Source organism: Myodes glareolus, chromosome 4 (genome assembly GCF_982192425.1).
Source record: "Myodes glareolus chromosome 4, mMyoGla1.1, whole genome shotgun sequence".
In the NCBI taxonomy this organism is placed as follows: domain Eukaryota; kingdom Metazoa; phylum Chordata; class Mammalia; order Rodentia; family Cricetidae; genus Myodes; species Myodes glareolus.
The window spans coordinates 73,051,466-73,070,882 of record NC_142029.1 but is presented as its reverse complement, the minus strand read 5'-3'; the positions used below and the strand labels follow the sequence as shown (position 1 = coordinate 73,070,882).

At 46.0% G+C, this 19,417-nt stretch overlaps 1 protein-coding gene across 3 annotated transcripts; it reads left to right on the top strand.

Moving 5' to 3' along the window:
- Positions 1–481: 481 nt before the first annotated feature.
- On the top strand, positions 482–16,363 carry Vps11 (VPS11 core subunit of CORVET and HOPS complexes). Of its 3 annotated transcripts, XM_085688649.2 has the most exons (16): positions 482–704; positions 2,205–2,349; positions 2,439–2,574; positions 3,199–3,362; positions 4,258–4,505; positions 5,961–6,162; positions 6,550–6,701; positions 7,584–7,770; positions 8,407–8,553; positions 8,669–8,857; positions 9,170–9,331; positions 9,986–10,125; positions 10,219–10,421; positions 10,533–10,704; positions 15,381–15,603; positions 15,888–16,363. In XM_085688649.2, exons 1-16 carry the CDS (start codon positions 514–516, stop codon positions 16,050–16,052), a joined length of 2,826 nt encoding a protein of 941 aa, XP_085544775.2. In that variant the 5' UTR covers positions 482–513; the 3' UTR covers positions 16,053–16,363. The 3 variants fall into 3 exon arrangements, with proteins under 3 accessions (XP_085544775.2, XP_085544776.2, XP_048273384.2); XM_085688650.2 differs by lacking the exons at positions 4,258–4,505; positions 5,961–6,162; XM_048417427.3 differs by lacking the exons at positions 482–704; positions 2,205–2,349; positions 2,439–2,574; positions 3,199–3,362; positions 4,258–4,505 and having other exon boundaries at positions 5,958–6,095.
- The last annotated feature ends 3,054 nt before the right edge of the window (positions 16,364–19,417 follow it).

Here is a 19,417-nt window from a genome sequence, read left to right as displayed (position 1 = left end):
TGTATTTACTAAACAAAATTGCACATAAATCACATACTATCCGTCTAGTTGCCTATTAATGAAATAGATCCATTTGTAAAGTTTTATATATCGAAAAAAGTTTTGAATTTGATCAGGCTGTTTTTTAACCACTTCTTAAAAGGCGGCATTTAATTTCAGCTCTATTCAACATTAAAAAGCTGATGCATTAGACAGTTTCCCAAAACATTTCCATTTGCACAGCGACACCGAACAGAGCTGAGTATTTTAGTTTCGAGAAACGGTCTCTCTGTGGAGGGTATGCTGGCCTCGATACGCGCCACCACTCGTCGGAAGGAGAAAACGACACAGAGATGAAAGACCTAAGTCATAACAAGATCAAAGCACTAGGGCGCTATCGAGCAAGCTCCACCCCCAGAGCTTTGCGAACAGGCCCCGCCTACTGTGTGCGCATGCCCCCGGAGGATACCCCTCACATGACTCGCCTGTGCTGTTCACGTGACGTTGCTCCGGAGGCGGGGGCCCTCGGCCAAGATGGCGGCCTACCTGCAGTGGCGGCGCTTCGTCTTCTTCGAGAAGGAGCTGGTGAAGGAGCCGCTGGGTAATGATGGGGCCGCTCCCGGGGCCGCGCCGGCCTCTGGATCCACTGCTTCCAAGTTCCTTTGCCTCCCTCCTGGCATCACTGTCTGCGACTCTGGCCGCGGGAGCCTGGTCTTTGGAGATATCCTTCTCGTGGAGCTGTCCCTTTCCTCCGTGGAAGCTCGAAGAGATTCCTCCACCTGGAATGGAATCTTTCTGTGGTGCTTTGTGCCCTCGCAGTTAGATGCGAGCCCAGACCTCTTCTGTGGTCCGCTGGGAGAAAGAAGGAAGTCCATTTTCTAACTTGTCAACCGAGCAGTTCTGGGCAAGTCATTCAACATTCGGCTTCAGTTTCCTTTTCTGTGAAACGGTTGTTAATGCCAATTTGACAAGGTTCAGATCAGTCCCCTCCCAAGCAGTTGCTACTTGCCTTTAAAAGATGTGTGTATAAGGTGTTGCCTGTCCTGTCTGATACTGTAGGAAAGGAGACAGGTGAGACAAGGAGCTTGTTTGCTTTGTTCACAAGCTATTTGGGGGAAAGGCCTTGGAGTTTTTAAAGAGGTTGTGTGCATGTTCGTTGATATCTAGATTCTGTTGTAAGTACAGTCAGCCCTCAGGTGATGTCTGAAGCCCCAGGTTGTGACAAGTGACGTGGGTACTACTGTTTCCTGTAGAGATGTTCCTCAATTTATGATGGGATTACATCCAGGGAAATCCATCATAAATGGAAAGTATTACAAGCCAAAAATGCATTTAGCATTCCTAGTCTACCAGTGTAAATAGCAAGACGGTGCTCGGTACTTTATCAGTTTTCCCTTCTGACTCCATTGCCAACGGGAAGTTAGACCTGCTCAGCACCACAAGAGAGTATTTTTTTTTTAATTGTTGGACAAGGTTTCATTTCAAGGTTGGCTAGCCTTGAACTCACAGAAATCCGTCCTTGTCTGCAACGAGAGCCCTGGGATTAGGGGATGACCTCAAAGAAAGCATTTTACCTATATTACTAGCCCGGGAAAGGCTGACAATTCAAAGTACGCCTTCTTCTCAACTGCTTTGCCCCTCAGCCCTCCAAAGTAGAATTTCTACTACATGTCACTTTTGTAGCATGGTAAATTCAAAATGGGTATATCAGTGAAAACACATTGACCATCCCTTTCATTTCTAACTTAAGCTCGGCAAGAGATTAGCAACGATAATACTAAAACAGAGCAGTTGTAATAGTATCCTATAATTTGAAGTTGTGTGAATGTGATTTCTCTTAAGGTGTGTGTGTGTTTCATATCTCTCTCTCTTTTTCTGTGTGTGTGTGTGTCTTTGTTTTTGTATTTTCAAGACATTGTTTCTCTGTGTCCTGGCTGTCCTGGAACCCACTCTGTAGACCAGGCTGGCCTCAAACTGAAGAGATCCTCCTGCCTCTGCCTCCCGAGTTCTGGGATTAAAGGCATGCACCACCACTGCCTGGAATTTCTTTTTCAATTCCAACTTTTTTCCCCCCATTAACTATTTTAATTCCTCATCTACTGTAGTAATACTTTCAGAGTATGGTTGTCTGCAGGTAACTTAAAGCATAGAAACGACGGCTAAGAGGGTGGGGATGGGACATGTTACTCCTTGGAAAGGAAGCTTCTTAACCACCCTGCACATATGGAAGGCCAGATCTGGTTCCTGCCACGGTCCCTACATCTTACAGGCTTCCAGGCCTACAAACTACGTGTGACACACCTGTATCAGCTGAAGCAGCACAATATTCTGGCCTCAGTTGGGGAGGATGAAGAGGGTATTAACCCCCTGGTAAGTTCCAGAAAAGGAAGGTCCAGAAGTCTCAACTGTGTTTTGGTTGGAGGGAGACCAATACTTTCATGTCTGCGGTCTGTCCCCAGGTAAAGATCTGGAACCTGGAAAAGAGGGATGGTGGCAATCCGCTGTGCACTCGGATCTTCCCTGCCATCCCAGGGACAGAGCCAACTGTGGTGTCTTGTTTGACAGTTCACGAAAATCTCAACTTTATGGCCATTGGTAAGCAGCAATGAAGGGGAAGCCAACATCCTAGACAGCATTTTTTTCCTGAGACAGCATTTCTTTGTGTAGCCTTGACTGTCCTAGAACTCCATTCCTAGATTTTTAAACACGTTTTCTTTGAAGCTGTTTCTTCAGTTCCTGTGTGGTGTTCTCAAAGTACTGACCCAAGGCCTTGTATGTTTATTAAAGTTTATAATAGGAAGACATTTAGTATTATTCTTTGAAAACGAGTCAGTGAATGGACTGGGTGTGGTGGTGCACACCTTTAATCCCAGCACCAGGAGACAGAGGCAGGCAGATCTCTGAGTCCCAGGCCAGCCTAGTCTACAGAGGAAATTCAAGGACAGCCAGGGATATATAGAGAGACACTGGCTCAAAATAAATAGATAGATAGATAGATAGATAGATAGATAGATAGATAAGTAAATAAATTAATGAAAGAAAGAAAGAAAGAGAAAATGAGTCAGTGAATACAGATATACTGAGATTGCCACGTTAACCATTTGAGAAGATGCAGGTGCAGGAGAAATCATGTCATTTCTCCTTAGTGCCGCTGATGCCCTTTTTCTCTGTCTCCACTCCCTTTTCATCCACCCTGAAACACTGCTTTCTGGTCTTTAGGTTTCACAGATGGCAGTGTGACTCTGAACAAGGGAGATATCACCCGGGACCGCCATAGCAAGACCCAGATCTTGCACAAGGGCAACTATCCTGTTACTGGACTGGCCTTCCGCCAAGCGGGGAAGACCACTCACTTGTTTGTTGTGACAACTGAAAATGTCCAGGTAGGACTAAGATCACATTCAAGGGGAATAACAGGAACTAACAGGAGAGGTGGGAGTCTTAAAATTTTATCATAGAGCCTTGAGTTATTTACCCAGTTTAATATTTTATTTCTTCATGTAGGATAGTAGAAGAGGTAGACTTAGGACAAGAACTCTGCTTGTAGTAGAATAACTTGATTCTCCATTGTTAAGCACAGTTAGACAAATGGCTTTACCTCTCTGGTTCCTGATATTCTACTGCATAACTAATTTTAAAACATTTCCACCAAGTTTTTATTTATGTGTATGTCTGTAAGTGTAGGCTATGTGAGTGCATGTGCCTTGAGAGGCCAGCTGGAGTTACAGGCAGTCATGAACTGCCTTTGGAAAATGTTTGTGCCGGGGTCCATCCCAAAGCCCCGTGTTCACTGTGCTCACACTGCCACTGAACTGCCTCCCCAAAGTAGGAATACACTTTTGGTAAAACAGCAAAGGATCATTGCGTTTCTTTAACTCCCATGATTCTAGTGAAAGCTTGTGGAAACATGAAAAGGAAGAGAGGTTGGCTCCCGATAGCTCATCTAGTAGCTAGGTAATGGTGACTGGAGAAGGCAGGTTGCCGAGGGCAAACAGAACGCTAAGTGAAGAAAATGTGAGTTAAGGTAGAATTGATTATCTATAGCCTGACATGGTAGCGCACGCCTTTAATTCCAGCACTCAGGAGGCAGAGGCAGGCGGATCTCTGTGAGGCCAGCCTGGGCTACAAAGCAAGTTCCAGGACAACCAGGGCTACAATGAGGAACCCTATCTTGAAGAAAGGCAAACAAAATAAAGAAAAGAAATGAATTGTCTTTATGAAGGCTTAGGTGCTGCCTCTTCAAAGGGAGCCTACTAACTTTTTTTTAACCTTTGGCAGTCCTATATAGTTTCTGGAAAGGACTACCCCCGTGTGGAGTTGGACACCCATGGTTGTGGTCTGCGCTGCTCCGCTCTGAGCGACCCTTCTCAAGACATGCAGTTCATTGTTGCTGGAGATGAATGTGTCTACCTCTATCAGCCAGATGAACGTGGGCCCTGCTTTGCCTTTGAGGGCCATAAGCTCATCGCCCACTGGTTCAGAGGCTACCTTGTCATTGTCTCCCGAGACCGGAAGGTTTCTCCCAAGTAAGACCAGGGAAAGGGGAACCTGAGAGGACTAGACTGTGCCCCAGAACCATTGTAGTTCTAAAGCCCTAATGCCTGGAGCCAGCCCATCTGGCACTTGACTTTTATGTAGGTTGGTCTTCCATCTAGATTCAGTTAACTATTTTTACTGAAAAATCTGGTTTTGCTCAGACAGTTGCTGTGAAAATACTGTGTAAATGTATAATGGTTCAGGGAATCTGAACTTAGGATTGGATTTTTTTGTTCTTTGGTTAACATAAGTTAGTTGGAACTAGAGGATTGAGTGGCAAGGGGCTGCAAAGTGCTGGGAAGTATAAGGCATGAGTTTTCTTGTTTGGGTTTTTTGTCGTCGTTGTTGTTGGTAGAGCACTAAAAGGGAACAGTGGGTCTTTTTCATAGTGACAGCACTCGCTGTTGGGTTTTTTGTATGTATATATGTTCATGTGTGTCAGATGCATGTGTGTATGCATGTGTGTAGAGACCAGACAACAACCTTAGGTGTCATTCCCCCGACACAATCCACTTCATTTATTTTGGAGATAGTCTCATACTGGCCTGGAGCTCATCGAGTATAGTAGGCTGCAAGTTGGCCACCAGTGAGGCTCCAATATCTGCCTGTACCCACCTCCCTTGCCCAAGTGTGTGAGGCTCCAGCATCTGCCTATACCCACCTCCCTTGCCCAAGTGTGTGAGGCCCAAGGATCTGCCTGTACCCACCTCCCTAGCCCAAGTGTGTGAGGCCCCAGCATCTGCCTCTACCCACCTCCCTAGCCCATGTGTGTACCACTATACTTGTTGTTTTAAGTTTTTTCTTTAATTATGTGTATGTATTTGTGTGTGGATTTATGTGAATTTTGTGCATACGTGTGCAGGTGCTCATGGAGGTCAGAGGCATCCGATCCCCTGGAGCTAGAATTCCAGGTGGTTGTGAGCCACCTGATACGGGTGCTAGGAACTGAACTGGGGACTTCTGAAAGAGTAGTAAGTGTTCTTAACTGCTGAGCCATCTCTCCAACCTATGTACTTTTTTTTTTTTTTTTTTTTTTTTTTTTTGGTGGGATCTAAGTTTGAACTGAGGTCCTCATGCTGCAAAGCAAGCATTTTATCAACAGGGCCCTCTGCTAGCCCCTGTTGGATTATTTCATTCAGTACCAAACTCGTTGTCTAACACACCAGGCCATGGGTGATGATGATGATGTTCAGTGAGTAGGCATTTGAATGTTAATTTTCTACTCTGTTGGCCAGGATTAATGGTAGGAGGCTAAAGGGCGAGACCAGGACTGTGTTCTGCACAGTTGGCTGCACAGTTCTGCATGTGTGAGATGACTGCTGGAGGGCCAGAGAGGCGATTTGTTCTAACTGGAGTGGGGCAGCACCAGAGTCGTCATGTGAAGGAACCATAAGGGAACTGAGACAGAGATGGTCTAAATAGTGGTGCTTTTCTTTCCTGTGCAGGTCAGAGTTTACCAACAGGGATTCCCAGAGCTCTGACAAGCAAATTCTCAACATCTATGACCTGTGCAACAAGTTCATAGCCTACAGTGCTGTTTTTGAGGATGTAGTGGATGTGCTCGCTGAGTGGGGCTCCCTGTACGTGCTGACGCGGGATGGGCGGGTCCACGCATTGCAGGAGAAGGACACACAGACCAAACTGGAGGCAAGGCCACCAGGTTCTCAGAGCTGGCACAAGCATCTAGAAGTAGCTGCAGGAATGGGTTTCTTAGGTTCCCTGGGCCCAGTGACTTTCTTTCCTTTGGGTCACAGCCTTACTCAGTTTCCTTAGGATAGGATAACAAGGAAATGGCCTAGGATGCGGCTTTGGAGAGAAGTAAGGGCTGGGAACCTAAGCCAGCCCTCCTTGTTTACAGAGACCTGTATGAGGTGACATGATGTTGGTGTTGGTCTTGGGGTTACCTGAGGCCTTTGTTTAGACCGTAGGCAGATTGTAGCTCCAGGATTATCTATTATGTCTATTATGGATATGTTTTGGGAGGGTATACTCTCAGGACTGCTTCTACCAATGTTCTAATCTCTCTTCTTCTAGATGTTATTTAAGAAGAATCTATTTGAGATGGCAATTAACTTGGCTAAGAGTCAACATCTGGACAGTGATGGACTAGCTCAAATTTTCATGCAGTATGGAGACCATCTCTACAGCAAGGGCAACCATGATGGAGCTGTTCAGCAGTATATCCGGTTAGTCTGGATGTGCAGTGGAATGTAGCTTGGATGCAGAACAGACAGCTAGATTTCAGAACCCATGCTGGAAATGAGGGCAGAAGTGTGTGTGTTTGTGTGTGTGTGCTTGGGTGGGGTGTTGTATTTCATCAGGAAGTATTCACTTTTACTGTGGAAGCAGTGAGAGGGTAACTGGGCATGGTGATACATGCCTATAGTCTCAGACCTGAAGCAGGAGGATTTTGAGTTCAAGATTAGTCTGTGCTACACACTGAATCTATCTTAAAATACAAGACAGGGCATGGTGGCACAAACCTTTAATCCTAATGCTTGGGAAACAGAGGCAGGCAGATCTCTTTGAGTTTAAGACCAGCCTGGTCTATGTAGAGAGTTCCAGGACAGCCAGACCTACACTCTGAGACTCTATCTCAAAAAACTAAAACAAATAAACAAACTAAACCAAAAAAACAGACCAACAGCAAAGCCCTCCCAACCCTGTGTTCATGCTTACTTTGGCAGCAAGGATAACTTGCAGGTCTGTGAAGTGATTCATTAAAAACAAGAACCAGTATACTAGGCTGGTTGTGATGAAGTTTGCCTATAATCCCAGCACTTGGGAAAGAGAGGCAAGAGGATTACCCTAAATTCAAGGCCAACCTGGTCCAGATAATAACTTCCCAAGCCAGCCATGACTACATAGTGAGACCTTGCCTCAGAAACCACAGCATAAGAACCAGTTTTGTGGACTTTGCACAGTGTGGTTTATAGTCTAATATCACCGACACCACCTAACTTTGTTAAAAGGGAGCTACTCAAGACCCACTAACACGGTCTGCAGTGGTCCCTGTACAGCCAACTTGACAAACTACTCTAACCCTGATGATATTGATGTTTCCCTAGAACCATTGGAAGGTTGGAGCCATCCTATGTGATCCGTAAGTTCCTGGATGCCCAGCGCATCCACAACTTGACTGCCTACCTACAGACCCTGCATCGGCAGTCACTAGCTAATGCTGATCATACCACCCTGCTTCTGAACTGCTATACCAAGCTCAAGGACAGCTCAAAGTTGGAGGAATTCATCAAGGTGAAGGGCAGTGTTGGATGGGATGAGTCCTGGTAAGCCTCACTGATCCTGAAGTGTCTTACCAGGACTTGCTGTTTTTCAGCAGGACACAGGAAAGCAGGGGACCAGCTTTATTTGGGAACCAATGCTCTTTCCTCTATAAACAGGAACAAGAGCAGTTGCTCCTATTAATTGTCTAGAACATTTCATGGTGCTGAAGCCCAGGAAGTGCCATTAAAGAAGCTTCAGTCCCTACCTAGAAATGTCTTTCTTTTTTCTTTCTTTCTTTTTTTTTTTACATTAATTTTATTTCATGTACATTGATGTTTTGTCTGTGTGAGGGTAGATCCCCTGGAGCTGTAGTTACAGATAACTGTGAGTTGCCATGTGGGTACTGGGAATTGAACCTGGGTCTTCTGGAAGAACAGCCAGTGCTCTTAACCACTGAACCATCTCTCCAGCTCTATAAATGTCTTTCTAATGATAGGGACAGAGGAAAGCCTAGGTTTTTCAAGCAGATATTGCAAGAGGCTGGCTATCATGTTTCCAAAGCCAAGATGCCTTTGCCCTTTAGAAACATGCCTTAAAGATGCCTGCTTGTTCTCCCTTCTCCAGGCACTTCTGTGCAACTGATTTTGTTTAACATTTTGTTGGCAGACAAAGAGCGAGAGTGAAGTCCACTTTGATGTGGAGACAGCCATCAAGGTCCTCCGGCAGGCTGGCTACTACTCCCATGCCCTCTATCTGGCTGAGAACCATGCACATCATGAGTGGTACTTGAAGATCCAGCTAGAGGACATTAAGGTGGGTGAGGTTCTTGCTTTGGAAAGTGCTACTTTGAGGATGTACTGGGAATGATAAAAACGCATCCTGCTGGATGAGACAGAACAGCACTAGTTCGCCTTTCACCCCTCCACAGAACTATCAAGAAGCCCTTCAGTATATTGGTAAGCTGCCTTTTGAGCAGGCAGAGAGTAACATGAAGCGCTACGGCAAGATCCTCATGCACCACATACCGGAGCAGACAACCCAGTTGCTGAAAGGACTGTGTACTGACTATCGGCCCAGTCCAGAAGGCCGAGGCGATCAGGAGACTCCAGGCTTCCGGGTGAGACCTGAGTAAACAGTTTTTGGTAGTGGGGTGACTTTAGATGCCTGTTCACTCAGCCACCTCATCCCTCCCTTCCTCCCTTCCTTCCTTCCTTCCTTCCTTCCTTCCTTTCAGATTTATTTATTTATTATGTATACAATGTTTTGCCTACACACCAGAAAAGGGCACCAGATCTCATCATAGATGGTTGTGAGCCACCATGTGGTTGCTGGAGATTGAACTCAGGACCTCTGGAAGAGCAGTCACTGCTCTTAACCTCTGAGCCATCTCTTCAGCCCCTGCTTCATCTCTTTATTTCCTTCATCCTAGGCCAACTCCGAGGAGTTCATCCCCATCTTTGCAAACAACCCAAGAGAGCTGAAAGCGTTCCTGGAGCACATGAGCGAAGTGCAGCCAGACTCCCTCCAGGGCATCTACGACACACTCTTGGAGCTGCGGCTGCAGAACTGGGCTCATGAGAAGGATCCACAGGTGATACCTGGCCAGAGCAATGGGAGGCGCTGGAAAGACGACTTGGGTGCTCATTGGTCTAGCATGTGTGAGGCCTTGGCTTCCTTCCCTCGCAGTGAATAAGGAAGAGTTCCTCTAGTGCCTGCCCTCTAGCTTTTTAGCTGCCTTTTGTTGCTTTATTTAGAGTAGTGGTTCTCAACCTTCCTAATGCTGTGACTCTTTAATACAGTTCCTCATGTTGTTGTGACTCCATTAAGTTATTTTTTGTTTGCTACTTTATAACAATAATTTTGCTGCTGTTATTAATCAATATAGCCAGGAGGTGGTGGCGCATACCTTTTTTTAATACCAGCACTCGGGAGGCAGAGGCAGGCAGATTCTGTGAGTTCGAAGCCAGCTTGATCTACAAGAGCTAGTTCCAGGACAGGTTCCAAAGCTACAGAGAAACCCTGTCTCAATAACCTCTCCCCCCAAAAAAAAAAATTTTGGAGACAGAGGCTTGCCAATGGGGTCATGACCCACAGGTTGAGAACAGCTGATGTTGAGAGTAGCATCTCACCTCTGGGGCTATATGGGCTTCACTGATGGGAAACTGGACTGAGAGACTGAGATCTGCCTAGTCTAAAAAGTCTTGTGCCCTCTGATGACTGACAGCCCAACCAACTTCTCTTGTAGGCCAAGGAGAAACTTCACGCAGAGGCCATCTCCCTGCTGAAGAGTGGCCGATTCTGTAATGTGTTTGACAAGGCGCTGGTCCTGTGCCAGATGCACGACTTCCAGGATGGGGTCCTTTACCTCTACGAGCAGGGGAAGCTGTAAGGATTTGGGGGGACTTCAAGGAAAAGGAAAGATTAAGGTGATTTTTTTCCAAAGACAAGTGCTGAGGTGTTTCCTTTCCCTGACCCCAGGTTCCAGCAGATCATGCACTACCACATGCAGCATGAGCAGTACCGCCAGGTGATCGCCGTGTGCGAGCGCCATGGGGAGCAGGACCCCTCCCTGTGGGAACAGGCCCTCAGCTACTTTGCCCGCAAGGAGGAAGACTGCAAGGAGTATGTTGCCGCTGTGCTCAAGCATATCGAGAACAAGAACCTCATGCCCCCTCTTCTAGGTACTTGGGAGGACAAGCTGGCTGAGGGACAGGCTGCCACAGAGATGGGCTCTGTTCAGTGTGTGCTGCTTGGTTCTTTATCTTATTTATCTTCCTGTCCTCCAATCTCAGTGGTACAGACCCTGGCCCATAACTCCACAGCTACCCTGTCCATCATCCGAGACTACCTGGTCCAAAAACTGCAGAAACAGAGCCAGCAAATTGCACAAGATGAGCTGCGGGTGAGGCGGTACAGAGAGGAGACCACTCGCATCCGCCAGGAAATCCAAGAACTCAAGTCGAGGTAGCCCCACTGGGATATGTAGAGTGGGCAGGGGATAACTTCAGCTAGCACAGTGTGGCGTTATGTGCTTTCCACACAGAGGATTTAAGTTTTTGTTTGTTTGTTTTATTGTTGTTGTTTTGTCTTTTGAGACAGGCTTTGTCTCTAATAGCCTTGTCTGTCCTAGAACTTACTCTGTAGACCAGGTTGGCCTCAAACTCACAGAGATCTGCCTGCCTCTGCCTTCCAAGTGCTGGGTTTAAAGGCATGCACCACCACCACCTGGCACCTGGTTTATTTTTTAAGCTTTTCGAGACAGGGTTTCTCTGTGTAACAGCCTTGACTATTCTGGAACTTATTTGTAGACCAATCTACCCTTGAACTCATAGAGATCTGCCTGCCTCTGCCTCCTGAGTGTTGGGATTAAAGGTGTGCGTCACCACTCCCAGCTTTATATTACTGATTCATAACAATAGCAAAATTATAGTGATAAGTAACGATGAAATAATGTTATGGCTGCGGGTCACCACAAAATGAGGAACTGTGTTAAAGGGTTGCAGCATTAGAAAGGTTGAGAGCCACTGATTAGGGCCTCTTGTACATGCTAGGCATCTACTCTTCCACTGAAACTATATACCTCAACCCGTTGAAGATGTGTTAATGAAGGAATTCTTAAAAAATGATTAGTTATATACCTCCTCTTTCTGTTTTCTTTTTTTTTTTTTTTGAGACAGGGTCTGTCTGTATCGCCTTAGCTGTCCTATCACAGATCCACTTGCTTCTGAGTGCAAGTGTATGTGCCACCATGCCCCACCATAAATCTTATTTTTAAAGATTTTTGTGTGTATGTGGGGGGGGGGTGGGGGACAAACAGACGTATCACCACCACCCAGCCTAAGCCAGCCCTGATGCTGCTTACCTTTAATTCCAGCACACAGGAGGCAAAGGCAGGCAGATCTCTGTGAGTTCAGGGCCAACCTGGTCTACAGAGTGAGTTCCAGGTCAGCTAAGGCTGTTACACAGAGAAACTCTGTCTCAGAAAAACAAAACAGGAAAAAAGATTTATGTGTGTGTGTGTGTGTGTGTGTGTGTGTATGAGCACAATGTGCATGTGTGTGCGTGTGTGTGTAACAGCACATGTGCATGTGTGTGTAAGTAGAGACTGCATGTTTGTTTTCTAGCCACCCAGACCCGAATAATCACAAACTATATTAATTACAGCACTGGCCTAGGGCTTAGGTGTATTCCTAGTTGTCTCTTATGTACTAAATTGATCCATTTTTATTAGTCTGTGTATTGCCATGGTGACTGTGGCGTTACCTCATTTTATACATGTCTTGTTTCTTCAGCGGTTGGCTAATGTCTTTTCCTTTCAGCAGCTACACGGCATCTCCCTGACTCTGCCTTCTTTCCTTCTCTATCTCTGCTTGGATTTCCTGCCTTGCTATAATATATTCTGCCTGCCATAGGCCAAAGCAGCTTCTTTATTAATCAGTGGTAATAAAACATATTCACAGCATACAGAAGGGAATCCCACATCATGTGTGTTTTAGTGTGCTTTAAGAACTTGTGCCTACTGAGGCCAGAGAGGCCATTGGATCTCCTGGAATAGGAATTACAGGCAGTTGTAAGCCCTTTATTGTTGAAGCTGGGAATTATACTCAGATCCTCTTCAAGAGGAGTGTGTATGCTTAACCAGTGATCCATCTCTTCAGCCCTATTAATTTCTTTTAAAATGTTTTGTTTGTTTAAGTTGTGTGTGTGTCTGTGTGCAAGTATGTGTACCTGAGTGCAGGTGCCTGCATTTGACAAAGGCATTAGATCCCCAGGAGTTAAAGCTCCAGGCAGTGCTGACCCCCACCCCACACCCCCATGTGTACTGGGAATTGAATTCAATTCCCTCTTCTGCAAGAGCAGTATGTACCCTTAACTGCAGAACCATCTTTCTAGCCCCATAAGTCATTATTTAATGGACTTTGGAGGAGGTTATTTTATGGCCAGGCCAGTTCTCTGCATACATAATATTTACATTTCTAAGCAAACATCCAAGTTGTGAAGTATTCTGAAATAAAGTTTGATTTTAGAAAGTACAGAAAGTGGATAATTTAGATCTGAACATTTTAACTAGCAGTTCTGGAGATTGAACCCAGAACCACTTAACTGCTAAGCAACTGCAGCACCACGGCACTGAGAGTGGGTACGTGTATGCGTGGGACCTGTGGTCAGAGGACTGCATTCAGTAATTCCTGTCTTACTGAGGTAGGCCTGTCTGTTTCTGCATGCTGCATTTTACAGTCTACCTCAGGTTTCCACCTAGGAGTGCTGGGGTCACAGGGGTGCACCACCATGTCCCTCTTTTCCTCGTGGGTTCTGGGGCTCAAACTCAGGTTGTTAGGCTTACACAGCAAGCACTTCTCTCTGCTGAGTCATCTCACCAGCCTTTCCTTTTAGTTTTTGTGACAGGGTCTCACTAAATTACCCAGCCTCTTCCTGAACTCACATTGTAGTGCCAGGCTGACGGGGAACTTCTGACTATTGCCTTGGCCTTCCCAGTAGCTGTAATTACGGCCTGTAACTCTGGGCTTTGTTTGTTTTGTTTTTAATTTATTTTGCTTTATTTATTTTTTCATTGGCATTGGTGTTTTACTTGAATTCATATCTGTAGAGGATGTCAAATCCTAGAACTGGAGTTTCAGACAGTTGTGAACTGCCATTGGGTGCTTGGGAATTGAACCCAGGTCCTTTGGAAGAGCAGCTAGTTCTATTAGCCACTAAGCCATCTCTCCAGCCCATGTTTTGCTTTATTTTTGAGATATAATCTTACCATGCAGCCTGGGCTGACCTTGAACTCAAAGCAATCTTTCTGCTTCAGCCTCCTAAGTGCTAGGATTTCAGGAATGAGCTGTCATGCCTGGATGGAATTATTAATAACAGAAATGGTTCTGAAGTGTTAAATCTTTAGGGGTTTGTTTTGTTGAGACAGTCTCATGTGGCTGAAGCTGGCCCTGGACTCCTTAATCTTTCTGAAGTGCTGGGATCATAGACACTTGCTTCCACACCCAGCTGTCAGGTGTTCTGTCTATTCTCCCATTACATTGTAAAATGTTTATTATGAAATGGTTTCTTCATTCCCTCAGCCTTTATTGTCTCTGAAGCCTTTAATGATAGCACAAACAAGAAGCCCTGCCTTTATGGACCTCATGTTCTGTAGACATACAGTGAGCATTTTAAATAAGTGGAGTCGGAATGATAGAGATTGTCAGTAGTTAAGAGTGCTCGCTGCACTTACAGAGGACCTGGGCTCAGTTCCCAGCACCCACATCAAATGGCTCACAACAGCTCCAGGAAATTTGATGTCCTCTTCTGACCTTAACTCTAGTGGTACACATATACATTCTCAGGCACACACAATCACATAAAATAAATATAGAAAACAAACAGGCAGGGGCTGGAGAGATGGCTCAGAGGTTAAGAGCACTGGCTGCTCTTCCAGAGGTCCCGAGTTCAGTTCCCAGCAACCACATGGTGGCTCACAACCATATGTAATGAGACCTGGTGCCTTCCTTCCCAGTAGTACATTGTATGCTTAATAAATAAATAAATCTTAAAAAAAATAGGCAGATGATTACAGTTTTTGAGGTAGTTGTAAATTCTGAGGAGAAAATGAATGGAGAAAGAGACATGGGTGAATGGTTAAGAGTTTGTCCTATTCTTACAGAGGACTCAAGTTCAGTTTCCAGTACTCGTGTCGGGTACACAACCACCTGTACTCCGGGGCCTTGATACTGCCTACCTGCAGATACCTGAAGTCATGTGCACGTGATTCAAAAAAGAAATCTTGGGCTGGAGAGATGGGTCAGTAGTTAAGAGCCCTGGCTATTCTTCTAAAGGTCCTGTGTTCAATTCCTAGCAACCACATAGTGGCTCACAACCATCTGAAATGAGATGTGTTGCCCTCTTCTGACCTGCAGGTACACATGCAGACAGAACACTGTATACATAATAAAAGAATCTTTTTTAAAAAGCTTAAAAATTAAAAGTGGTAGAAGGGACCTAGAAGATGGTTTAGTGGTTAAAAGCCCTTGTTACTCTTGCAGAGGACCTGGGTGTGATTCACAGCACACACATGGTGGCTCACAACCATTTATAACTTCAGTTCCAGGGAATCCAACACCCCCCTCTGGCTTCCTATGATACATACACATATATAGAAAGCCCACTCACGTGTGTGGTGTGTGTGTGTGTGTGTGTGTGTGTGTGTGTGTGTGTGTGTTGGGGGGCGGGGTGGTTTGAATGCCATAATACTGTAGAATGAATGCAGACATTGCCTTACTAAGTAAATACTTTGCTAAACTAGATCTGTGCCTCATTCCACTATTGCAAATGTCTGCCACAATTTTAGATAAGGTAGGCAGGAATGGCTCCTTTTTCTTTTTGGTTTTTCAAGACAGGGTTTCTCTATAGCTTTGGAGCCTGTCCTGGCACTAGCTCATGTACACCAGGCTGGCCTCGAACTCACAGAGAACTGCCTGCCTCTGCCTCCCAAGTGCTGTTATTAAAGGCATGCGCCACCACCGCCCAGCTAAAAAACAGGACTTCTGTGACCTTTACAGAGACCTTCATCTGTTTCCTCTCTCACTGGGATTTGGCCCTGCCCTCACTCTTTGCCACTGTTTGCCACTTTCTCCTGCCTGCAGTCCAAAGATCTTCCAGAAGACCAAGTGCAGCATCTGTAACAGTGCCTTGGAGCTACCCTCAGTCCACTTCCTGTGTGGCCACTCCTTCCACCAGCACTGCTTTGAGAGTTACTCAGAAAGCGATGCTGACTGCCCCACCTGCCTCCCAGAGAACCGCAAGGTGATGGATATGATCCGGGCCCAGGAGCAGAAGCGAGATCTCCATGATCAGTTCCAGCACCAGGTGGGGATGAGTAGGTTAAAAAGGTTGGGGGAGAGATTGGGCTGGAGAGATAGCTCAGTAGTTAAGAGCACTTCCTGTCGTCTGGAGGACCAGAGTCACATCAGGAGACTCACAGTTGCCTGTGATTCAGTTCCTTGCTATCAGATGCCCCCTTCTGGCCTCTGTTGGTGTACACACACAGACACCCAAGACCTGGGCCACCATCAGTGTCACACAGTGTCCTTGGAGTACCAGAGGATTTGTTTCCTTTTCGGTTAGGTCTGATTCTTCCTCTTTCCTCCTAGCTCAAATGCTCGAATGACAGCTTTTCCGTGATTGCTGACTACTTTGGCCGAGGGGTTTTCAACAAATTGACTCTCCTGACAGACCCTCCTGCAGCCAGACTGACCACCAGCCTAGAGGCCGGGCTGCAGCGGGACTTGTTGATGCACTCCAGGAGGGGGACTTAGGCAGCAGCTCCTGGGAAAGCCTGGAACTCTGGGCCCCTAAAGCACACACATGGCCGTAGGCGATCTGTTGTAGCCGACCAGACCACAGTTCCAGACCCTCATGAATCAAGACTGGATCTGCTTTTCCTTCCTCCTTTGCCAGCCTGCTGCCCCTCCTGCTGACCAGCATATAGATTTTCCACACCAGTGAGGAAGGGCACCTCAGCAACCTCTCTGTGGACAATAGCTGCTTTATTCTCTATTCAAGGGCACCAGGCTGTGCTTGGGTCCTTGTTCTCAGAGCCTATAAATAAAAGAGTATAATGACTTGAGGGTTGAAGAATATTTTATGAGGACTTTTTAGGTGTGTGTTGTTTTTTTGGTTTTTTTGCTTTTTTTTTTTTTAAGATAGGGTCTCACTTGCTTATAACTCATGTGGACCAGGAGGCTGGTCTCAAATTCCCAAAGATCCTCCTGCTTCTTCCTGAGTCTGGGATTAAAAGCATGCACCACCACAACTAGCCATCAGGTGATTCTAAATTATATCTAAGAACCACCCTGTGTTCTAGGGTTCTAGTTTTCTGCCTGTGGTCTTCCTGTCTGGTTAACCCCACATCATTTCAGTGGTGGGTGGGATCGATAGCATCTAGGAAAGTTAAACTCCCTGAAGAACTTCATTGTGTTGGGACTTGAATACAGGGCTCTGTCTACACATGCTAGGCAAGTCTCACCACCGCTGTATACCCTCAGTCTCCTGAAGAACCTCTTCAGAAGGACTAGTGAAGCTGGGTGTGTTGGTACACACTGGAGCAGCATTCACTGCAGAGCAAGTTCCAGCCAGGGTTACGTAGACCTTTGTCTCAAAACAAAAAGTGACTGAGCAGCAAGCGCATCCTGGAGCAAGGCATGCAGCCCTGCTCTTGCTTAGTCTAGTTGAAGAGTCCAGCAGGAACTGGGAATGACACTCCTCCCCACCTATGACCTAGCACTTTCACAGCAGAGACAGAAGGGTCGGGAGTTTAAAAGCCAGCCTCAATAGAGAGCAGATGGGAATTCTCCTTGGGGTGCATGAGTTTCAAAACCTACAGCTCAGTGAGCTGACTCAGCAGGTAGGTGCACTTGCCCAGACTGAGGATCTGAGTTTGATCTCTTGGGGCTACAAGGTGAAAGGAAAGGACTCCCTTGATTTGGCCTCTTCCCTCCATACACATTCTAGTACATCCACACATCTAGTACATGTGCACACACACACACATACGTAATAGTAATAAAGTGTTTTAAAATAAACAGAAGCCAGATAGCCTTGGACCTAGTCATGAAAGGTAAGTATTTTTCTGAATTCAATATCAGATAAGCAGGATTAAAGACCTTTTGTTTAGACGTTTCCCCCTTTTGAAGTCAGGTTAAAGGTTATGTTACTGTGATTGTTATTTGGGGTACCATCAGTAATTGCTCCTGTGAGATTGTTTAAAGAAAGTAACAAAAGCTGGGCATGGTGGCACATGCAGCACTAAGGGGTCAGAGACAAGCAGGTCCCTGAGTTCTAGGCCCACCAGGGCTACCGTGACCCTGTCTCAGAAGAAAAAAAATCTACAAGTGCCGTACATGCCAGTGCAGTGTGTGTGTGTGTGCGCGCTCTTGTTTTTGAAACGGTGTTTTCATCTGGCATAGCACTGAATTCAGAATGCTTTTGCCTTAGCTTCCCCAGTGCTGGCACACACCTAACAAGCGCTCTTCAAGGCTGGGGATACTGCTCAGTGGGCAGTGTGTGCCTAGCACACGTGAGGCCTTGAATGTCACCGACATACGTGTTGTCACCCCACTCGTCTATAGGGTTGCATACCCCGCACACCCGTTTTGAGACAGTCTGACCACAAACACCCAGAGATTTGCTTCTGACTCTTGAGTGCTGAGAATAAAGGTATCACCACCCAGCCCAGCCGGATTTCTTTTTTCTTTTTGATCGGGTTTCTTGTAGCCCAGATTAACTTCAGATTTACTGTGTGACTGAAGATGACTTTGAGGTCCTGATCCTCCAACTCCAGAGTGCTGAAATTACAGGAGCACCCAGGACCTGGTTTTAACATGGCCTTTTCCTTTAGGAAAGTTGATTTTATATATATGAATGCCTGCCTGCCTGTGTGTATGTATGTGTACCTCACGCATGCCTGGTGTCAGTGACTAGAAGAGGTAATAGCCTCTAGCACTGTAGTTACAGATGGCTGAGAATCCCATATTGGTGCTGGGAACCAGACCCAGGTCCTCTGTTAGAGCAGCAAGTGCTCTTAATTCCTGAGCCATTCACCTTTTTGTACTACGTTCATTGTGTATTTTGTTTTTCGAGACGGTTTCTTTGTGTAGCCCTGGCTCTCCTGGAACCCACATTTTAGGTCAACACTCAGAGATCCTACTGTCTCTACCTCCTCCGGAGTGCTGGGATTAAAGGCGTATGCAAGCACTGCCCAGCTAGTTTCATTTTCTTAAAGTAAAAATTCAAGCATTGTTGTATTGGGTGTGGATTCACACGGTCTGTGGAAGGAAGACACAGAGGCACTCCCATAAATTTTTAGCCTTTCCAGCTGCAGGGGGTCAACAACAACAACAACAACAACAAAGGGTGGTACACGAATCTAGGTGGTGTTCAAGGACGTTCTGGGGTACACAAGGCCCCTGTCTCAAAGAAACAAGCAAACAATAACTATTGTCTACTGTGGGAGGCTGAGCCCGAAGAAGTGGAAAGTTCAAGGCCAGCCTGAGCTCCTAATAGCCCAAACCTTGCCTTAAAAAGATTTGCTTACTTTACAGTATAGCAAAGTTAGTTTGCTTAAAAAGAAACACCACATTTACACTAATTGCTTATGCCAGTGCTGGAGAGGTGAAGCTGTGAAAGTCTCAGGAGCCGTCTGGAGCCCTTTCATTTGTCGATGTTGAATGCACCCCAGCAGACATGGTAACTTGTTCAAACTCTCTGGGACATAATGGAGGGAAGAGAACCGACTCCCTTAAGTTATTCTGACCTCTCTATGCACACCATGGCAGACGCGCACCCACACTACACACATTTAATAAATAGAATGAAAAATAGCCGGGTGGTGGCGGTGCATGCCTTTAATACCAGCACTAGTGAGTTCGCGGCCAGTCTGGTCTACAAAGTGAGTACCAGGACACCCAGGGCTACACAGTGAAACCCTGTCTCGAAAAACAAAATGAAAAAAAGGAAAACAAAAAAGTATTAAAAACATAAAAATAAAAAAACCTGAGTTATTCTGTGCAGTGGGCCAGGTGATGCCGGCAAAGAGGCTGGCTATGTCGCAACCCTAATTCCCGCCCAGAGGAAGGTGCCGCCCCTTCGAGAGAGGGCAGCGGATGTGACGCAGAGCTCGGCA

Excerpts from the sequence above, each read along its gene's own strand:
- Vps11 (XM_085688649.2), top strand. The coding sequence starts at position 514 with ATGGCGGCCTACCTGCAGTGGCGGCGCTTCGTCTTCTTCGAGAAGGAG. Across the intron at positions 705-2,204 it reads AGCCTGGTCTTTGGAGATAT|GGAAGGCCAGATCTGGTTCC; the intron begins CCTTCTCGTGGA and ends CCCTGCACATAT. Across the intron at positions 4,506-5,960 it reads GACCGGAAGGTTTCTCCCAA|GTCAGAGTTTACCAACAGGG; the intron begins GTAAGACCAGGG and ends TTTCCTGTGCAG.